Below are 13,785 nucleotides of genomic sequence, written 5' to 3'. Positions count from 1 at the left end.
ACATTACATTTTTAATTACTCTCATTCATCTAGATTATCACCAATTAAAATAGTGTTTGAGTTAAAATTCATCTGTAACCGCAACTTGTGTTTTCAGACCAAATGTTTTATTTGTGGAATCGGCAATGACTATTTTGACACAACCCCACATGGCTTTGAAACACATACTTTGCAAGAACACAACTTGGCGAACTATCTGTAAGTACATTTTACAGCTGGAATTGTAGTAAATTTTTTCAGGTCGAGAGTAATTTAGGTGCACACATTGCTGGAAGTTCCAAGACAGAATTCCGTATCTCCTGTCCTTTCTGGTCTCCCCTCCTCTACTCCACACTGCTGGTGATCTTTAAAGTGCTTACCTTACACATGATTTACCTTAGTAGAATGAGACTGGAAGGCAGACCAACTTCTTATTCTGCTGGAAGGAAACCCAGATATGTGGAAAGATGGGGGACAACAGTTTAATGAGTTGCTTTAGTCTGAAAGTTTTGGTTGTGCCTTCTGGGGGCTTGGTAACGCTGATGAGACCATAGAAAATTGGCCTTGATTTGACAAAAAAAAAACCAAAACAAAAAAAAGCAAAAAAAGGCATTTTTTGAAGGTTATTGAAAGATAAGTGCCAGTAAATAAATAACAACTCTGATCATAGTTCTTTAGTGACAGTGAAGCTCTTCAAACCTTGAAGCAATCAGGAGTTGTAAATGTTTAGGCTATTGCCCAGACTACCAAGACAGTGATTTTCCACTTTCATTAGCAAATATAGAGCAGACCAAAGACGATATTTAAAAAGTTAATTTGGTAGCATTACTAATACAACAAAGATAATTACATGAGCATTGTGCCAGCAAAACCAAAGGAGCTGAGCTGGTGGACTCTTACAGCAGATCGACTTTGCAACACTGCGTCTGAACTTTTTAAATTCAAAAAAAAAAAAAAAAGTGTGCCTCTTGGAGTGGAGGCTGCCTTATTCCTTGCATAGCAACTGACATTGGCAAAATCAATTGCCTTACATGACGTAAATTTCCATTAACATCCATGGGTTTACAGTCTACAACCATGAAGCTTTTCGTACTATATTGAACTGCTTAACTGGTACATCGGAACCTCTAATTCACAGTAAATTAAAAGTGGCCATTTCCTTAATATTAGAATACATAGTGAACGATCTTTTTACCCAGGTTGCCCTTTAATTAGACAACTGTTAAAGTCAGCGTACTTTCCTTTCTTCACAACAAAAGCACATACTAAACCTAATTCTAAATGCACTGCATCCAACCTGTCCAACCAAGAGTTGTGTTACCTGTAAACAGACCTCAGTTAGTGCTCTACAGTCCTCAATTAGTTCAAGCTTTCAACATCTGACAGAGCACAGGTGTTGGAGAAGGAGAGGCTCAGCTTACGAGCTGTACGGCATGAATGTTTGGAATTCCTGGTGCAGCTCAGTATTTACCACACTTCTCACATAGTAGCCATCGTAACTTTTTCCAAGGTGAGATGTTGGAGCATACGTGCATAGGATTTGGCATATGCCTAATTCAGGTATTGCTCCTCACACTGAAATGAATAAGATGCTAAGCCATATTTTTCTACTTCTACAGATTTTTTATCTGTTAGCACTTGCACAGGAGATGTGCTTCAGGACATAATTTTATCCCTTAAAATAGGCATTTTATATGTCTAGCAGTGTCATTGCTTATAGTGTGAGGCAAGCTTCCTCACACACCCCAGGCTACAGAAGGTCAGGCAGAGATGTTATGTTTCCTGCATTAATACCTGCTTCATGTGCTTGTTTCAGGTTCTTCTTAATGTATCTAATTAACAAGGATGAAACTGAGCATACTGGCCAGGTGAGCAGAAAATAAAACTTAATGTTTTTTCTTATCTTTAAACATTTTTATCTTCTTGAGCCTTGTAGCTGTGTGCCACCAGGTGGAACTGATGTACCACTGAGGAGTGTGGATGATGCCACCCTCAAAGGGTCTGCTGCCAGTGAAAGAAAAGAAAGGTTAAAACAAAACCAAAGGGGGGTAGGGCGCTGCAGTGTGCTATTTTACTGAGCAGTGAATGCTGTCAGAAGTCAGGTACTGGTAATGTTACTGTCATCTTTGAAATGAAAACCTCAAATGTACCAGTTACAATTTATTCCCAAAAGATTTAGGCAGTTAAGGTACTATTTCTATAGTAAAAATCCATACATATGTGTAGATAGATAGGTATATGGGTGTCTGTATGTTTAGCATTGTTAAGCCTAAATGTAAATAAATAAGAAAATAAATAGGATTTAATTATATCTTATCTCTCATAAGAAGTTGTTAGGAATAGAGTACCAAAGTACCTTTGTTTTCTAATCAGTGCAAACCACATTTTATATATACAGATTGTGAATAGGTTTGTTCTGATATAACTGGACTGATTAATTTACACTTACGTATTTTACTAATAGATTTAAATTTTGGCAGTACTGAATCAGGAAAAGTGCAGATAAAACTTTTACAAACATTCTTCAGTTATGATCTTCAGAGTTCCAGTGCCTTTACAGTTCTATTCCATGGAAATAGGCACAGTGTGTGGTTATTTTTAAAAATTTTTTTATGGCACTAACTGTATGCTGACTGTTAAAATAAATACTCTTTCTCATTTTCAGGAGTCATTTGTGTGGAAGATGTACCAAGAAAGATGTTGGGATTTTTTCCCAGCAGGGGACTGCTTTCGAAAACAGTATGAGGATCAACTTGGCTAATATCACAAAAAAAATTATTTATTCATGAACTATTAAGATAAAAAAGAAATCTATTCTTTTCATGGTGCAATTTCACAGCTTGTATTTGCTTTAAATGTCTTTAAACTTCAAGACACACATAAAATTTGACACTATTTCAGAGGCTTTTTGTACCTACCACATGTGAAACAGGTCTTTTGTTGGAATTTTAATTAGAAAAGAGAAAACTATGCCTGATTAACTTAAGCCTTCCAGTTCAAACATGGCCTAAAATTATAACAACTTTTTAATCACATCATTAACCTGGTGTTTGGCAGTAAGTTGAAAGGGCTAAAAGGCATCTTAATTGCACATTTGACATTGAAGAACTTGAACATCAGAGGCCATGCCTCAGAAAAAATAGTTCAGCTAACTGCTGTCCAGTTTTTCCCCACAGTATTTGCTAGTGAATGTATTAAGATACAGTTTGAAAAGCTTTAAGCAGTTAAAAAGAAATCATTTTCAAACATTTTGTCAACCTTGAAACATTAAAGTGCCTTAAAACCTCTGTAGACATAGCTATGCAAACTTTTTATTTATGTTAATGTTCTAGATGAACAAACCCATTAACTGTATTGCTTTTCTGTCTTTCTGTATCAAATTACACTTGAAGTTAGTTAATATACTACCTTCAATAACAGCTTATTAGATGCTGCTGTTAAAAGACATAACACTGTATCAAAATGAACACAGTTTAAATCTTAGGCCAAAATAAAACAATGCTCTACAGTCACCTGCAAGTAGAAGTTGTTAGGATTATGCATTCTTTTTTCTTCTAATAAAAGTGCCCACTGCAATAAAGTATATAAACCAAACCGTTGCTGTCATCTTTGCCATTTTTCTACAATATGGAGTTGTGTGAGAATGGTGACTAAAAACACATGTATTCACTGTTCAGTCATGGCTTTATTTTAAGGACTACATAGAGCAAGTACAAGCTGCAATAACTGTTCTCTTAGCCTGTTTCTTTAGCAAAGAAAATTCCAATTTCATCACCAATTTTAGACCTTTCTAATAATGTTATTAGTCTTCAACAATTTTCAATCCCACCTAAATTAATTTTGGTTGCACAAAATTTTAGAAGCCAGCATACTGGTACACTGAACAAAGTGAAACAGAGAAAGGAAATAAAAAGATAAAGAAAAGTTTAACTTTTTATGTAATGTTTGCTATATTCAATTATTCATATGAGGAAATTTGAGCTTCAGGAGATCATGCTGTCCAGCCAATCTTCAAGCTCTTCCTCAGTAACATCTTTAGATCTACTTTGCTGTTGCTGTGATGATGTACTCTTCTCTTCAGGCATATCTACTTTCAAAGGGTCTAGAAAAGTGAAAAGAACAGGCTTGACAATCTGGAAACAATTCTATATCAGCTTTTTGTCCTGGGTCATTTTGCTTTTTAATACACAACTGACTGCATTTAAACACAATCTCTCTTTCTTGAAGAGCAGCAAATCATATTCCAAAAATAGTTTCCATGCTAAACTTACTTTTATAAAATCAATGCTAGAAAAGTTTGAAAATAGCATTTATGACAAGCCATTGGAAATAGCTGTCAATTCTTCTGTATACTATTAGTACAGTGAACTAAGGACTGATAACGTTACACTTACTTTATCTTCCTTGCCATAAAATTCTCTAGCAGTACACTACTTATTTTTTTCAATTTAAAATTTTACTGAATCATAAGCCCAATGCTGTTTTGCAGAAGAATTTCTTTTAATGCTTAAAGCGTACTGACAATGGTGAAACTTTAGTTCATGAGGATTTAAAACTGAAAATGAACAAAAGGGTCAGAACACAGGACCCGATAAATGAAATGCAGTATGAAAGAGATGAAGACAGCAGTATTGTTGAGTGGCTAATCAAGAATTCAAAAACAGAGAGCAGTGGAAATTAAATAAGAGCATGCTGGGGAGAAAACTTACCACTTTCCTTACAATCCATTTTCAAATCTTTCTCAGTTGATATGTTGTAGGATAATGTGCCTGACACAGGTCTGTTTCCTGTACTCATGGGAGCCTCTAGATTCAGGAGAAGATCCAGTTCTTCATCCAAATGGTCAGTCTCTTGCTTTGATAGTGGGTGGATTCTTTGAAATGGTTCTCTTGCATTTGCCTTAGAGCCGTTTTTACTTCCAGGCTCTGATGTAGCAACAGAATTACCAACAGGAGGGGAGACCAATAGGGTGTCACTTTGAGCTGGAGACTGTCGGAGCAGCTGATCTCTTCTCTTGACATCTTCAAAAATTTTAGATTTCATCTGTGGGAGCTCTACAGGTGTTGATGCCTAAGAGTATAAGAAAGGACTTGAGTCTTTATAATGATTATTATCTAATTTTATTATTCTGTCTAATTTGGATTGTAATTCATACTTCCTATATTTGATCACTTCAGAAGGTACAGTGAACTTGAGCAGAATTCAGTTCAGAAGTGAAAGTAAAGTTATCTGGACGATACTTTTACAGAAGCAAATGCATAATACAAGGTCCTTTTATCCCTTATTACAGAATATGAGACGGTATGCTAAATCAGCAAATTCCATTGTTTCACAAATACTCATAGAATCATCAAATAGTTTGGTTTGGAAAGGACCTTAAAGATCCTCTCGTTCCAACACCCTTGACATGGGCAGGGACACCTTCTACTAGACCACGTTGCTCAGAGCCCCATCCAACCTGGCCCTGAACACTTCCAGGGATGGGCAGAACACAGCTTCTCGGGGAAAGCTGTTCCAGTGTCTCACCACTGTGACAGTAAAGAACTTCTTCCTAATATCTAATCTAAACCTACCCTCCTTCAGCTTAAAGCCATTCCGCTTGTCCTATCCATACATGTCCTTTTGAAAAGTCTCTCTCCAGCTATCTTGTAGGCTCGCTAAAGGTACTGGAAGGTTGCTAGAAGGTCTTCCCACAGCTTTTTCTTCTTCAGGCTGAACAGTCCCAACTCTCTTAGCCTGTCTTCAGGCTCCAGCCCTGTGATCAATTTAGTGGCCCCCTCTGGACTCACTCTAACAGATCCATGTCTTTCCCTGTTGGGTGCCCCAGAGCTGGATGCAGTACTCCAGGTGGGGTCTCATAAGAGCAAATAGTAGAGAGGGAGAATCAGCTCCCTCAACCTGCTGGTCAGGTCTCCTTTGAAACATGGTGTGCATTGCAGAGTCATGTTGAGTTTCTTGTCCACAAACACCCCCAAGTCCTTTTCCTTGGGGCTGGTCTCAATCCATTCTCTGCCCAGCTTGTATCCATGTTTGGGATTGCCCTGACCCAGGGGCAGGACCTTGCACTTGGCCTTGTTGAATTTCATGAGGTTCACAGACCCACCCCTCAAGCCTGTCAAGATCCCTCTGGATGGCCCATCCCTTCCCTCCAGTGTGTAGAACACATCACACATCTTGGTGTCACCAGCAAACTTGCTTAGGGTTCGCTCGGTCCCATTGTGTGTGTCACTGACAAAGATGTTAAACAGTGCTGGTCCCAGTAGTGACCCCTGAGGAACACCATTCGTCACTGATCTCCACTTGGACATGAGCTGCTGACCACAACTCTTTGTGTGTGACCATCTAGCCAATTTTTTTTCCACTGAGGAGCCCATGTATAAAATCCATGTCTATCCAGTTTAGAGACAAAGATGTAGTGTGGGACAGTGTTAAATGCTTTGCACTTCCTGGAAAATTACTTTTCCTTAATTCTTCTATAATGAAATCCCATCAATACTCTGAATTTTGGAATAACTGGAGTCAGAATTTGGCTAGAAACATCATCCCATGTTAGGTCATCCCTCCAAAATTCTAGTCTTGAACAAAACCATACTACAGGTTGCTGAAAATCAATTAGCCAGTGTTATAGTATATAGCCATATATTTTTAAAAATGAAACTAAACTGTAAAACATTGTCAAACAGTGAAACCAGAAATGGCAACTCATTATTTAACTGTGTAACAGATTCAGCTTTTATCAGGATGCCCTAGCGTTGAAAACACTGCAGCATAACTGATGACCACATCCCTGGTCAGAATGACAAGACAAAGATTAAATGCCATAACAAACAATTTATCAATTTATAACCCTGAAAAAAGTTACAGACCATGGCTAGAACTCCTAAAAAGAAAACTGTATGTGAAAGTAACATTTATCTGCCGATTCCCTTAGCCATCACATCTGCAGACATACCTGAGCTGCTTTAACAAAGAGCATAGTGTCAGCTGCAGAAGCACTTCATGCAACCCCAAACAGACCCTTCTATAAGAGTCACGTTTTTCCTTGCTTGAGCAGATGGATCTTAAGAACTTTGTTTTTATATTTAACTCTCATTGGCTCTTTTGCGCTTACATTAATATTTTCTTTTTCACAATCTGAAGAAATATTTTTTAATAATATTGTTACTTCCCCCTGCCACTGGAGCATAAATAATATTTTCTTCACCCGTATGACTGACAGTTCTACCTGTTCTAACACTGATGTAAGACCAATTCATGTAAAAAAACATGTATGTTGATATTAGTTATGTAGAACATTAAATCACAATTAAAGTAATTAACAGGAAAGAACGTGAAAACACTTTCAAAATTTTGGTGCAACTAAAACCAGCTGCTAACAAAAGAAAAAAATAAAAAAATAGTGCAATCATTCCATGTCAAAAACTCTGATACCTGAATTCAAATCTAATATGCTGCACATTCAACCATTTTGTTTAAAGTCAAGTAAGCACAAAAAATGTGCTGATAGAGGGGTAACCTGCATTACATGCCACTTGACATGCCAGTCTAACAGAATATATTTACTTACATAATACACTGTACTTACGTTTGAAGAGTAATCATTCTTGCATAGATTTTTCTCTTAAAATATTTGCATTTCCTAGTGTTAATTCACAGCATTACCTGTACAAGGTCAGCAGCTACATTCAATTTCAGATGTAGAGGCAATTCCTGAAGGGCCTGGACCAAAGACTGGCAGTCAATAGAAAGTGCAGAGAACTGAAATATAATTTAACACACAGTATACTTGTGAATAAAAAAACCAAATACAAAAAGAACACAAACAAAAAAATCTAATAATTTTAATCTATTACATTCCCCTGTTCCACTTATTTGAGGAATCTGGAAAACAATCTAATGAAATACACAAATTAATAGTTTAAATTACACTTGTATGGAGCAGTTTGGCTAAATTACCATATAAACACTTACACTGCAAATAATAACTTACAGCTAAAAAACAAGCTGTAAACTGAATACTCCTTAGACAATGCCTTGAAAGTCCAAAATCGGAAATAGTTCAGAATAGTTCAGTCATTCTTAGGACAATGTCATAAGAAGCTTTTCCAACTGAAACATGTTTTAAACTGTGAAGCTTTCATGAGGTTTGAAATGACATTCTTTAGTGAGTTGCTACTGTTTTCTAAGCAATCAACCCATAGTTCCTGTGTAGCTATATTGTTTTTAATGGCTAAACAGGGGCCTTTTTATAGTTCCAGATTTTTAAAAATGTTTTGATAATTACAAAAGCAACAAAGTATATAGTTACAAACACTTCTAAAATTATATTCAATTATACTGCTGCTAAATTGCAACTTATTACTGTGACAGTTACTGAAGCTCCATTTTCTCTTGACCCCTTTTTAAAAACAGATTTACACAAAATGAACCAGCAATATTTGACATTTTTACATAACAACCCGGACTTCAGTAATCTTAAACAGATTTCAAGCTCACAGTATAGAAGAACATTCTGAGCACATTCACTGTTGATGAAAAAATAATTTGATATCCATCACATATTTTAAAATCTGGTAACAAAATGCTTAGGTTCAGTCTATACTCTCATTTTCATGGAAGCAGAGAAGCAGCTTCCAAATCTCACTTAAAGGGATAAAATCTTGTCCTTCTCAATATGATGTAGACTGGCACAGACATTTAGAAGTCCAAATACTCATAAATTAGGAGAGAGTGTTTTGTGCCGTATCATAAGAGAGTTGTCAAAGAAATTCACACTGCTTCCAAAAGCCAGTCAATAGGATGGCTTTTGACATTTGCAAGCCTAGCAAAAATAAATCAAAGACATAGTGTGTTCTGACAGTATACTCGCAAAATTAAAATAAATTAAAAAAAAGAAGCAATGCAGTTGATTTAACAGTTTCTTTTATCCAAATTCTGGTTCTGGTATCCAGTAATAACAGTGAAAGGATCAAACAAATATCTGATGGTTAGAATTTCTCTCCTTTACCAACAACTTTATTTTACAATGCATTGGTGATCACCATCAAAGATGATTCACTGGTGCAAGTAACCTCACAAAGTTTTCAGCAAGCAAGCCTTGTTGCCCAGCAATGAATCAGATCTTCAGAAAACCCAGTTATTTTGACAGATATTGAAGATCAAATATGGTTTCTGCACAGTTACAAAAGACAAGGAAATTGTATGAATCTGGTAACACAAAAAATTGTAAAAAGTGAAGTGTCACTGAATAACATTTAAGTGCATTTGAGAAGAGCTATGTAACTTGCAAAAATATTAACAAGAATGAACATTGCAAATGAAGGTTAAAATTAGAGATAGGGAAGAGTTGAGAATGAAGGAAAAGAGGAATTCGGAAAAACAACATAATAGAAGAAGAAATTTGATATTCAAGTAGAGACTTCACTAAAAGTGGTGTTGTAATAAAAAGCAAAGGAATCAAAGCAGTATTTAATGAATTATGAACACTTCATGGCACATGTAGTTATTTGTTCAAAAAAATAAACAGAGGCATACTTTGTCGCTGGAATTGCTATTTTTTACTGAAAAATCCAAATTACTATTACCTGTTTGATCTTTCAATTGCAGACTATGTTCTGAAATGTTTTTATTGTATTTTATCAATATACAATGGAGAAAATCCAAATATACTTTTTGTAGCAATGAATGATAGTATTCTTAATAAAATGAATTTTTTTTTATTGTTGATGTCACTGTTACATTTCCATTCCTCATTTGAAACTGATGCTTTGCCATTGCTTTCTACAAACAGTAGGGAATGAGAAATATCTAGTCATTCTGCAACTATTTTTATATCTTTTCTCTTTATTTTGTTCCCTCATAATAAATTCACTTCAGTTTACAATTCTCTAATCCTGTACATAATGTATAGAAGGCAAAGAATTAGAAAGATGTGAACTAAGAAGCAAAGACCAGGAATTTGGCAAATGGTATGAATGATGTAGGGTGAAAATTATACTTGGATTTGGCTTTCAGGGAAAAAAGATGGGTCAGAAGCAAAAGGAGATACCAGGCTAAAGACCAAAGACAATGTGAAAAATTAGATGATATTATCAAACCATCTGGGACTGGATTCTGGACTAAAATAAGAACTCAAAGGAAGGGTAATTGTGACTAGTGCAGTAAACTATTTCAAAGTGACATAAGGACAGTGAAAGACAGGAAACAGTTTGAAATAACTACTTTGGATGGGGCAGAATGAATTACTACAGTTTCCTAGGGACAGAGGCAGAAGAATGTGCCCACCACAGCACACTTTGCAGTGAGTAAGAGCATGGGACCAGAACTGTGCAGTCTCATTACTGGTAGTCAGAAGAATATTTGTGAAAACCACTGTCAACATGCAATTTCACTCTTCTCACAATGGCTTTAGCCATTCAGGAATTAATGTGTTCAAATCACCTAAATGCTATAATGACAAGACTATGAGGAAATAAAAAAGAAATTAATATTCTGATTACTGACAACATCCTGCACACTAGAAGCAGAAGAACCGATAAGAAAAAATACAGTCATTGAAAGATAGGTGGTGGTTTAAACAAATGCTGCATTTGGTTTTATTTCCTCACTTTAATTTGACTTTGCAACCCTAAAGTACCTTTAAATATCACTTCCCAGGGCATAATTAATGTAATATTTTAGAATATTGTAATATTTTAGAAAAGAAATAGCAAATCTTTAGAATTTGAATACATATGCATGTTTCAAGACAGACTTAAGCAAAGTTTCACAGCAATTTTAAGAAAAGCCTGGAAGACAAAAGCATTTATCTTGCAATAATTCAGGTGACTTATATGAGGAAGACAGCTGCAGAGATTGGGACACTTTCAAGTATCCTGATATAGAAAACAGGAGACTTCTATTGATGCGCTCCTTTTTATTCAAGCATAAAAAATTCACATACAAATAATCTAGCTGGTGCCCTAATTATTTAGGACATGAAGTTTCAACCAGAGGATAAGAACTGTGAATTTGAAGGAACTAAAATACATTTCATAGTTCAATATATGAAGAGACTCATAAGGGCTTTGTTACAGTCATTTTACTAAACTCTTTTCTCTTGAATACAGATGAAAAAAGAAGGCTGACGTACTATGTCAGTAAAGCAAAGTGACAGTTTCTTATTTTCTCTTCACTGGAGAGATTTCTTGTTTTTTCCTCCCAACATCACTTAAAAACCTAGCCTTGATTAGTCTTCAGCAGAAAAAAAAAGGACAAGGCCCAGTAGCCTCCAGCATCAGGGAAAAGTTAATAAAAATATACACAATAAAGAACGCTATTATTGCATTAACAGTTTGTTGCTGAAAGCACAACTGCCTAGATATTCTGTCCTAGGTGATTATCTATATAAAATCATTTGAATGGTAATTGTGTTACCTGCTTATGGCATATGCTTTCTTTATCCCATTCTTTCTCGTCAGCAAATCGAAACTGTGTAAAGGAATCTCCTAAAGAAAAGAAATTAAAAAAAATTATTTTAAAAAAATTAACAAGTTTTCTCTGAAGTTTCCAATCTAAAGAAATAAAGTCAATAAATTTGTCTTCAACAAATTTGTGTTTAATATTAATGCTGCTTGCTCACAATACTAAACTTATTTATGTCAAAGTTCTATAGAAATTTTAATAACTTATTTGCAAAACAGTACTGAAAAAGGGGCAACAAATTCAAAACTGAATGAGCAGGTGCTAGGTGCCATGTCAACAAGCAAGATTTTCACTCAAAATTCCAATTTGGACAACATACTAAGAATACATACAGTATTCACAGAGTTAATTTCTTATGAACAACTTTGAAAGTGCTATAGACCTTCTCTTACCGACATGCAAATATTTCTTAAAATGGATTAAAATTATTTTATGAAATCGCTTTGTACAAGCCAAATAAAGACTTCTTGTTGTCTGGTAGCTAAATTCTCTCTCTTCCTTGAACTAGTCCCTACTCCAGCAAATCATCAAAAAAAAGGCACTGAACCCCACATTCCAATTCATATACAAGAGGGACTGAATTAAAAGAAACCCTTAAATAGGACTAATTAAGTTACACATATAACCTTAGTTACAGGATCTTCTAACCTACAGCATTCCTTCAAGCCATCAGGAACTATAAGGGTTGTTGAATTATCATTTTCTTTTAAATGTGATATTTTTATTGCAGTACCATGCTGTGTTGCAAAAGACAGTTCCAGTCCTATAAATTATTTACTGAGAAAAACATATAAGAATTCCAGTAACTCAAAAAAATCAGTATGGTCTGTGACAGAGGAAACATGAAAGATTCGGGTTGCAAGATGATGGCCAAAGGTCTAGAGAAACAGAAAGCACAGACATCACTGATGCAGAGTATGGGACATGTGTCATCTTAGACTGTGCAGTTTAAGGACAAATAGCTGTTTCAGGACCTCTGTTAGAAAAAAAACACCTTGAAATATTACGTGAAAGAGATGAAATTTGATCCTGAGAATTCAGAGCTACTAAGTTGGTCAAGGGTCTCTCTTATGAGGAAAGGCTGAGGTAGCTGGGCCTGTTCAGCCTCAAGAAGATATGACTGAGAGGGACCTCATCAATGTCTATAAGTATCTGAAGGGAGGGCGACAAGAGGATGGAGCCCGGCTCTTCTAGGTGATGCCAAGCAATAGGAGAAGAAGCAATGGGCAGAAACTGATGCACAGGAAGCTCCATCTGAACCTGAGGAAGAACTTCTTTCCTGTGTGGGTGACTGAGCACTGGAACAGGTTGCCCAGAGAGGTTGTGGAGTCTCCCTCACTGGAGATATTCAACATGTGCGGATGCAATCTTGTGCCATGTGCTTTGGGATGACCCTGCTTGAACAGGGAAGTTGGACCAGACAGCCCACTGTGGTCCCTTCCAACCTTACCCATTCTGTGATCACATGTAAGTCACTATGATTTATTCCAGCAGTTCGTTTAGAAGCAACAGCTTATTCTTTCCTAATCTCTGTTAGAGAATGCATGTGCTAGAGGAAGTTTTCAATGGCTTTATCAACAAGTGAGCATTTAGCTTCTATTTGGCTCTCAGTATCCTGCCATTCATACCTTCGACAATTCCCGAATCATGCCCTTAATCCTGCAGACAAAATCCAAACATAAAATGTGCTGTCTCCACAACTGGTTTCTTTGCCATTGTCTGCCTGTCCCAGAATGTAGGGAAGCTCAGCCTTTCAGCAATTCACTCAATAGTGCAAGCATTAGCTAACTCCTGTTTTGTAAACAAAATGAATAAGCAGGAAAATGGCACAGTAATTAGCATATTTCTTTGCCAAATAATAAGAAAAGGGAGATCTAACCATCTCCCAGCCAGAATTTAAAATTGATTGGCCATGGATTTTTATTTTTTTTTTTTAGTATCTAAACTAAATTTCTACTTCATCGCATTTCATGTCTGGTCACTGGGTATGCAAAAGTACTCATATACTAATCACACTGTCTGACTTGCATGTCCACTACTGTAATCTTCTGAACCATTACAGCAAGAAAGTGACATTCTCAGCTGAATATTTGTAGAGATATTTAAGACCATTACCATGTCCAGCTTGAAGCTGCATTTCTGTGTTTTCATTACTTTTATCCACCATGGTTCAGTTTTGGTTTACATTCAATGTCTACAGCCACTACTATTTTGAAAACAACCAGTGCCAAACAGTACAAGTGCAAATAATGAAAATTAAGCATTGAAATTAACATTTAGATATCTAACAAGGTGGCTAATTTCACAAATGTTTAGTTCATACAATACAAATACCAGGTTTCA

At 36.0% G+C, this 13,785-nt stretch overlaps 2 protein-coding genes across 2 annotated transcripts in view; one reads left to right on the top strand and one right to left on the bottom strand.

Moving 5' to 3' along the window:
* The window catches only part of RYR3 (ryanodine receptor 3), a 209,575-nt gene extending 206,002 nt beyond the window's left edge, over window positions 1-3,573 (top strand). Inside the window, 3 exon segments of the mRNA XM_032689828.1 lie at window positions 98-198; window positions 1,796-1,847; window positions 2,645-3,573. Coding sequence (XP_032545719.1) covers window positions 98-198; window positions 1,796-1,847; window positions 2,645-2,740 — 249 coding nt within the window. The 3' untranslated portion in view covers window positions 2,741-3,573.
* Window positions 89-13,785, bottom strand: part of AVEN (apoptosis and caspase activation inhibitor) — a 101,333-nt gene continuing 87,636 nt past the window's right edge. Inside the window, exons 3-6 of the mRNA XM_032689822.1 lie at window positions 11,395-11,465; window positions 7,642-7,737; window positions 4,689-5,049; window positions 89-4,081 (exon numbers count right to left, since the gene is read on the bottom strand). Of these exons, the coding sequence (XP_032545713.1) occupies window positions 3,963-4,081; window positions 4,689-5,049; window positions 7,642-7,737; window positions 11,395-11,465 (647 nt within the window). The 3' untranslated portion in view covers window positions 89-3,962. The remainder of the gene's footprint in view (window positions 4,082-4,688; window positions 5,050-7,641; window positions 7,738-11,394; window positions 11,466-13,785) is intronic.

Source organism: Chiroxiphia lanceolata, chromosome 6 (genome assembly GCF_009829145.1).
Source record: "Chiroxiphia lanceolata isolate bChiLan1 chromosome 6, bChiLan1.pri, whole genome shotgun sequence".
NCBI lineage: Eukaryota > Metazoa > Chordata > Aves > Passeriformes > Pipridae > Chiroxiphia > Chiroxiphia lanceolata.
The sequence above is the reverse complement of the archived record's forward strand: the minus strand, read 5'-3'. Positions and strand labels throughout refer to the sequence as shown.